Genomic DNA, 8119 nt, shown 5'->3' on the forward strand with positions numbered 1-8119 from the left:
ACCATGGTTGAGCGCAGCAGCAAGTTCGTGCTGGCCGTGGCCGGCTCCGCCTGCTTCATGCTGATCCTGTACCAGTACGCGGGGCCGGGGCTGAGCCGCGGGGCGCCCCCCCGGCGCGGCGCAGCGGCCGAGGCGCCCGACCTGTTCCCCACGCCCGACCCGCACTACGTGCAGAAGTATTACTTCCCCGTGCGCGAGCTGGCGCGCGACCTGGCCTTCGACATGAAAGGCGACGGCGTCATCGTGTTCCTGCACATCCAGAAGACGGGCGGCACCACCTTCGGCCGCCACCTGGTGCAGAACGTGCGGCTCGAGGTGCCCTGCGACTGCCGGCCCGGCCAGAAGAAGTGCACCTGCTACCGGCCCAACCGCCGCGAGACCTGGCTCTTCTCGCGCTTCTCCACCGGCTGGAGCTGCGGGCTGCACGCCGACTGGACCGAGCTCACCAGTTGCGTGCCCGGCGTGCTGGACCGCCGCGACAGCCCCCCCGCCAGCGCCAGCGCCGCCAAGGCCCCCAGGTGAGCCTCCCTTGAGCTGCCTCCAAAGCACTTCGAGGCTCACCTCTGCCCTCCAGCCCCTCTGTCATTCTTGCTGTGCCACCTCCTGTCCTCTCACCCCCTCCGTCTTAGCTTGAGGACAAATTACCCACTGAAACTTGGCCCTTAAAACACAAGTGGCTCTCTTTTCTTTAAACCATCTTCTGTGGTTTCTCTTATTCCCGCTTTACCGGGCAAATGTGCGCCCACACGTCTCTCATTCCAGGAGCTGCAGTGTTTTTGGCTGATTGCTATCGCTGGTAATACCATAACGCAGTCTCCTTAGTGAACGTAAATCACCGTTGCTCTTGCCACAGCCCTTTACAGCCGCTTTCATTCTTAGAATGATGCAGGATCTTGCGTGACTGTTTCCAAATGCCACACTTTATACACACATGCATCTATATCTATATTGAGAGATATAGATAGCTATATATGTGTGTGTATATATACGTGTGTGTGTGTGTAGATGGAAACGTACATACATACACTGTATGTGTGCACCCGTACAGATGTACACCATGCTTTACTGACTGGAAACCTCAGAGGGGAAATATGCTTTAGCATCACTGGTGTCTTGTTTGCATTTCTAAACCTTTTTCATTAGTCTCATAATTGGCTGCATGCAGGTATTAGCATTATCTTTGTTGTCTCTTATGATTGCTGCTGCTTTTTTTTTTTTTTTCTTTCCAAGTCATTTCAGCAAGTTTCAACACTTGTCATCCTAATATTATACTTGGGTGGGTGTCAAGCTGGCTTTTGTAGGAGCAGTGAGCCAAGGCACACGTCCAAAGGGACAGCATCTGATCAGCCTTCCCTTGTGGTCTCATTGTATTTTTGGGTGCTTGTGAGCACTTGTAAACAAAACCCCCTTGACCTGTCCTGTTCCTGCTGGAGACTTAGAGAAGGGCTGGAATGAAAAATGTCCAAAGTTCAAATCTGGCAAAAACCTAATCTGTGACCCTTGGAATCCAGTTAGCAAACCATTAACCTCCCAGGCAGACCTGTGTGCAAATTTATGGCTAGACCCAGACACCTGCAAGCTTCTATCAATGGTGTCAGTTTTGTTCAAAGCCTACTCTATCTTTAGTTAGTTAACCCTCTCTTAGCCAGTAGCTTGGTTCATAACAGGACCTAGAAACATTGCAATGCTGTGACAAGGAGAGCATCCTCATTGTGATGGTGTACTAAGAGTTTTGCTGGAGGATTTCTCAGTCACCTTTTAGCCCTGGATGCTTAGTGAAGATGTTCTGTGGAGCTGCGGGCTGCGCGTTTGATGGTGGGGAGCAGATCTTGCAGAACTAAGAAATCCTCACTGTAACTTGTAGATGTTTTCAGAGCCAGTAGATCCTAGAGATTCTCAGTACTGTATCTTTTCAATAACTTCTGAATACTGTAGGATGTTTTGCCTATAGGATTTGGCTTTTGGCAGTTGCTGTTTTTCAACTCTCATTGTTCAAAATGCCTTGGATAAATAAGCTGCTTCCTCCTTCTTGCGTATCCTAACACATGAGTTTTGCTCGGTGGTCTCTTTGTTTCTGTCACCCTATGTAGCTTGAGTTAGGGTTAGGTTTTCAGAAATGTAGGGACTGTCGTATGGGTATTTCAAGTAATTTGATGTCAGTTGTCTTGGTTCATCAATGTGCAGTGTGCTTGTCCATCCATTTAGTTATGTACCGGGAATGTTTTTTGGTATGATACATAGCTGCCAGTTGACTTTGTAATATTGTCTTAGTACACTGCATTGTTGTATCATAGTCTAATTTAGCTTGTTTTGTAAAGCATTTTCACAAAAAGATAATCTTTTTCTGGCATGTAATGAAATCAGGATTCAGAAATGAGAGTGGTTTGTTTAAAGCCAGGGATGTAGAGGATTTCCTTTGTTGAAATGAAAAAGATACGTTCCTGCATTATTTCCACTATGCTGCCAGCTATATAACTTCATTTCTCTGCTCTGAATAATGTATCTCAGCTGTCAAAACTCCGCTTGCTTTTATGCAAGATGTATGTTAGAGTGGCTATTGTATTAAATGGTATTTGACTATAAAATTCCTACTGAGGGGGGAAAAAAAACAGCAATGTGAATCATCTGGGTAGAGACTCCTTGAGCCCTGCTGGACTTGAATTCTGAAGTTGCCTTCAGAGCTCTTTTGGAGATACAAACGTCAAATTCACCCTTTTAGACCATAGGTTCTCGCTCCTTTATTCATTACCTACAGCAGAGTTTAAAACTGCTCTTTCAGGCCATTGCATCAGAATTGGAAGGGAGAGAAAACTATAGGTTTAGTCCCTAAAATAGAGCTGCAACCACCTGATTAAAAATAAATCTGTCTAATGTTGTGCCTTCTTGTGGGTCTTAGAAAGCTTGAAGGTCATTCAGCAGTGCCCACATGCACAAATCATGAGCAAAAAGCTGTTAACTTTGTAAGGAATGCAGCTTTATCACTGCTTAGTGCCCTATTGCACTACATTCCATAACCTATGCATGGTACATAAATTTACAATGCGATAGCTTTTTCTTATTGTCCTGCTGCTCTGTGTTGAACTTAATGGGGGGTGGGGTGGGGGGTGCAAAGGGGAGAGAGGGGGAGTTCTGCAATGTCCAAAGGCTGCAAATTCCTTATTGTTTACTAGATCAGTGCAGAAAACGGGGGATGGTGGGGTTGAAAAGAGCATTCTGGACACACTTTAGCTCTAATGGGACAGAATGTATAAACATTTTATGTTGTTTTATTTTTTTTCTTAGGGTATTTTTTTCCCCTCCCCCCCTCCCTTTGTTTATAAAAGGCATTTGTAAAAGACTTGGATATTCATTTCTTGCAGCGTGTTGTGCTTTATACTAGTACAACTAAAAAAAATAAACTAACTCTTGTGGTGGTAAAAAATCTAGGACTTCAGGTGAGCTCCATTGTGAACCCAAATACAGTACCTACCTTCCTCATTACAGTTATCATCTGCTGCCGTAGAGGATGATTTTGTTAGGTGGGAAATTGCAGGTTTATTTAAAACAGGGGTCTGTTCATTGCTTTGCACAGTTAGTACTTAGTAAATATTGACCAAGACTCAACTGTGACTGGTGATTTGGGGAACTCAATTTGAAGCACCATAAAAAGCCCAGTTTTCAGAAGGCAGAAACTGAACACTTTCTGTTAATTAGGTCACTTTAATTTGTTTTGAGTTTAGGCACCCAAAAATGGAGGTGCCTAGAATCTTAAGCTACTTTTTTTAAAATCTTGATTATTATAATGTGTGTCAGTTTGACTCTTCACAAACTCTGTGACTGAACAGTCAGGGATGGATCACTTTAACCCAATTTTCTGTCTGATCCCAACCCTGCAAACAAATGGAAATATCTTTGGAGCAGCTCCTAATGGTACTGGAGTGGCTTACCCTCCCTCCCTGCAGCATGCCTGGGTCCTACATGTACTCCAAGAACAGACAAGGGAAAGCAGTGTTTTCAAGACCTTCGCGCTGTGCACTGCATGCATGAGCTTGATGTCTTCCCCTTTTTCCATGGTTTGCTATAGGAACAATAAGATAAAAATAAATTAAGCTGGGTTTGATCCATATGCTCCTTCCCCCCTTCTCTTTTTCCGCCCCCCCCCCAGCTCACCTGAAAGAAAAAAATGCTTTGCTGCCCCACCAGTAAATTTTGCATCGTATGAAAATAGAGTAACTGGTGGTTGTTCTGAAGACTTGCTCATGTGGAGACAATTTATAAAGTGTTCAGCTTCTTTAAAAGCTATTTGGTGGCGGTGGCTAGCTGGTGTGGAAAAAACATATATTTGGCAGAAGACTGTACTGTCAGTTCTGTATTTCTCTCTTTCCCCCCCTCCCCCCATGTTTTCTCCCTTCATTTAATTTCTGTTTCAAGTACTGGGTAGATCTTTTTTTTTTTTTTTTAATGATCCTTCTCAAGAGGCTAACTTAATCTTGGCTTTGTGTCTGTGTTTATAGCGAATCTGTTACAGAAGTTAACCTGCTGAGCTTTTATCTACATTTCACACTATGCTCCAGAAATGGACTGGAATATATTTTGAGGCAAAAAAAATCGCACAATCTTATCTGAAGACTTGAATGTTTTATAAACAAAAACAAATGTAAGAACATTTTATAAAATGTTTGTTTTAATAAAACCCATGGTTAAATAGTTTAATTTGCTTAGCTTTTGGTGTCTCCCTGGTAAGCTATTTGCAGCCCTTGTTTTATTTATTTCTTAATTTTTAAAAGAAACAATTAACACGGGGCCCAGCAGTGCACAGATTGTGTTAGTTTGATCCTCTGAAGTGTGAACTTTTACAACTTCTTACTACATCTCTCTCTACCTCTGTGCTTGAGATTTTTGCTGTGCGTGTGTGTAGGAGCTGTAGGGGCACCTTATCAAAAGACCGACTGTTTTTGAGATTCTTTATTAAATCATTCCTGGATTGTTAGCAACTTTTAGATGCTCAAATGTATTTGTCCTAGCGGGAATGTGCATGGTGTGGGGTGTTTGTATCCTAAGGGCTTTGTTCTCAAATCCCTTACTCCTGTCTGGTTTAGGATTAGTTCTGTTGAAAATGAGTCGGTGATACTAATGTGGAACTGTTGTAAGTGGAAAGAGACGTGGGCCATCTACTACATAAGCCAACTCAAGTCCTGCACGCCACATATGTTCTAGCCAGTTGTGTATGGAGAATTCCCTACTAGGCCCTTACATTCACTTAAATCTGAAAGATGTAGTGGATTGTAAACATGGCCTGTCTCCTGGAGATGAGGGTGATTGGTTAGTGCTGGCAAGTCTTTGAATTTGACATCTTAAAAATAGGTGAAAGCCTGAACTTCTTGAAACCGCTGTCCTAGAAATGAAAGTTTTCTTTTTGCTTGAGCTGCACAGGACTCGTACTAATATTTTATATTGGGCTTAATTATTACTGGAGCTTCTGTTCTTTGTTGGCAAAATAGAAAGGATGACTCCTTAGATTTGTCACTGCTTCAGTGTCTACTTTCATTAACCTGATTTTTGCAACGCTGCACTACTTGGCAAAATTGCATTTCATTAGCCCTTTAGGGGGAAAAAAAATTGTCACAACCCTGATTTATTTTTCTCATTACAACTTGGCAGATCTTCTCTAGGAATGTATCCACCCCTCAGATTCTGCCTTCTCTTACATAGTCAGTGAGGATATAATTGTATAAATGTGATATTAGAAATAAGACTATGGGCATCCACAGAGTTGTGGTTGTTTGGGGGGGAGTTGTTGTTTGTTTGGGGTTGTTTGGGTTCGTTGTTTGTTTTTTAAATTATGGAGTTGAATCTTAGTAACTGATATGGGTTGTACGTAACATTATGAAACGCAGCTTCATTGTAAAGGGACGTAAAGTTCCACACTGCCCTGCCTCCTGCCTGTCTTCAGATTAACATGGCTAACTACCTCTCTCTCCATTTTACAATGGGCCACATATTACTGTGTTTACACCATGACCACATACAGTAGTTCCAAAGTTAATTGCTTCCAATCCACAACCAGAGGTTGCAGGACATCTTGGCCCAGGGAGTATGTCATGTTGTCTGGGTTCCCACTAGGTGTCCCTGTCTGAGTGCAGCTCTGCAGACAGTGGGTATATTCTGTAACCCCGAAAGTGAGTGATTCTGATGCATGTATGGGTACAGAAAGTGCTTTTATTTTTTCACCATTTAAAGTGCTTTATTGCCATGACTTAATAGAAGTGCATGGCTTTACAGCACTTCAAAAGGGCTGTACTTATTTTTAAATTTAACCCTTATTAAATGAAGTATTAAGTTCAAAGCGCTGTATTTTACAGCACTTTAACAACCTAGCTTTCTATATGCTGGTCAAATTTCTGACCAGTAGAAAAGACCCAGGAGGCTGCAGAGTGCCCCCCTGCCTCCTAGTCTGGAAAGTATAAGGAGATTCAGAGGTCCCCCCTCACCAAACTTTGCACTTCTGCCATGTTTAAGAGTGCTTTAACTTTACAGTGTTATAAAAAGTGCTCTAAATCACAGCACCGTAAAACATGTACAGAGCACTTGTGTACACACACTATGCCCCTTACAAGCTAGTGTGGCCATGGTGACTGTTAGCTGGGGACTTTCATGTGCACTCTTGAAGGAGTTGTTGATTTTTAAGGAGCTTTATTAAGATACCAGCTCTTCAGTGAGAAATCTGCAGTGGTTTTAGATTTAACACTATTAAACCAACTGCATGTTTGTGAATTGACAGAGACCTACTAAAACACCTTCGGATTTACCTGTGACAAGACAGAGTGTGTTTGCTGTGTATTTCAAAGATTCTTCTTTGCAGGTGAGGACTGAAGGATTTCTGCTGTATATTGGTATGGAAGCATTTCTAATGACCTGCTGGAGGTCTCTCCTTATAACCCAGGTTGCTGTAGTGCAGAGCCTTGCTTGGGCCATCCCTGTACCTCCAGTTCCAAAGGTAGCACTTACATCAGGGGTGGTCGGTTAGTTTGGCTGAAGGGACACTTAATGAGTTTTGGGGTACAATTAGCTGGTGGGTGCCCACAAGCTGGATGACATTGCCTAGTGGGCCAGATTTTGCCTGCCCCTGACTTGCATCCTCTTCCTGCAAAGCTTTCATTGGTTTGCAGGTTTAGGTTCCTGATGAACCTCAAAGCACTGCACAAGGTCACTGCGTTTATAAACCAATGAAGCATTTTAGTTGTCTGCAGAGAAGCTGGAGACCCTGTTTCCATTGCTAACTCGGTTTTCTCTTGTCCCTACAGAAGAATAATTGTAGCCAAACAAAAGTAGAGAAGAGACCCAGTGTTCAAAAAAAAAAAAAAAAAAAAAAAAAAAAAAAAAAGTCTTTGCTTTAAATCTTTTCAGGAGGGCTGTTATCATTTGGCTTGCATGAGGAAACCCCCTCTTCCTTGCTTTAAACTACTAGTCAATGCATTGGCCACCTGAATGCTCAAGGATTAAAAGCACTTTCTGGGTTAGTACATGTATGTGCTTTTGGTTCTCTGAAAGAAAAAAAAAAAAAAGTGACGTGTCTTTTGCCATAATTTCATTGTGCCTGTAAAGCTGAACCTTGTTTGTATCTAGATTCCCTAGAAGTATTGGGATGGAAGGATGGTTTTGCACAGTCAGTTTAAAATTATACTTATTGGAGTAAGAACTGGAGCATGCTAGACGGAAGGAATAGGCTGCAATGGGATCTGGACAGGCTACAGGGGTGGGCGGATAAGAACAGGATGCATTTCAACACTGACAAGTACAAGGTACTGTACCTAGGGAGGAAGAACCAGCAGCACACCTACGTGCTGGGGAACTCCCTTCTCGTCAGTGCAGAGGCAGAGAAGGATCTTGGAGTCATTGAGACCAATACAAACATGGGCCAACAGTGTGCGGATGTGATCAGGAAGGCCAACCATACCTTGTTGTGCATCCACAGATGCATCTCAAGCAGGTCCAAGGAGGTTATCCTCCCCCTCTATGCGACACTGGTTAGGCCGCAATTGGAGTACTGCGTCCAGTTCTGGGCGCCGCACAGATGTGGACAGCGTGGAGAGGGTGCAGAGGAGGGCCACCCATGTGGTCAGGAGGGCAGGCCCTACAT

At 43.5% G+C, this 8119-nt stretch overlaps 1 protein-coding gene across 1 annotated transcript in view; it reads left to right on the plus strand.

Moving 5' to 3' along the window:
* Window positions 1-3: 3 nt before the first annotated feature.
* The window catches only part of HS6ST1 (heparan sulfate 6-O-sulfotransferase 1), a 303234-nt gene continuing 295118 nt past the window's right edge, over window positions 4-8119 (plus strand). The window contains exon 1 of the mRNA XM_019503711.1: window positions 4-518. Within this exon, the coding sequence (XP_019359256.1) occupies window positions 4-518 (515 nt within the window). The remainder of the gene's footprint in view (window positions 519-8119) is intronic.

This window comes from Gavialis gangeticus, unplaced genomic scaffold (assembly GCF_001723915.1).
Source record: "Gavialis gangeticus isolate Ggan-Ray unplaced genomic scaffold, GavGan_comp1, whole genome shotgun sequence".
Taxonomy (NCBI): Eukaryota; Metazoa; Chordata; order Crocodylia; family Gavialidae; genus Gavialis; species Gavialis gangeticus.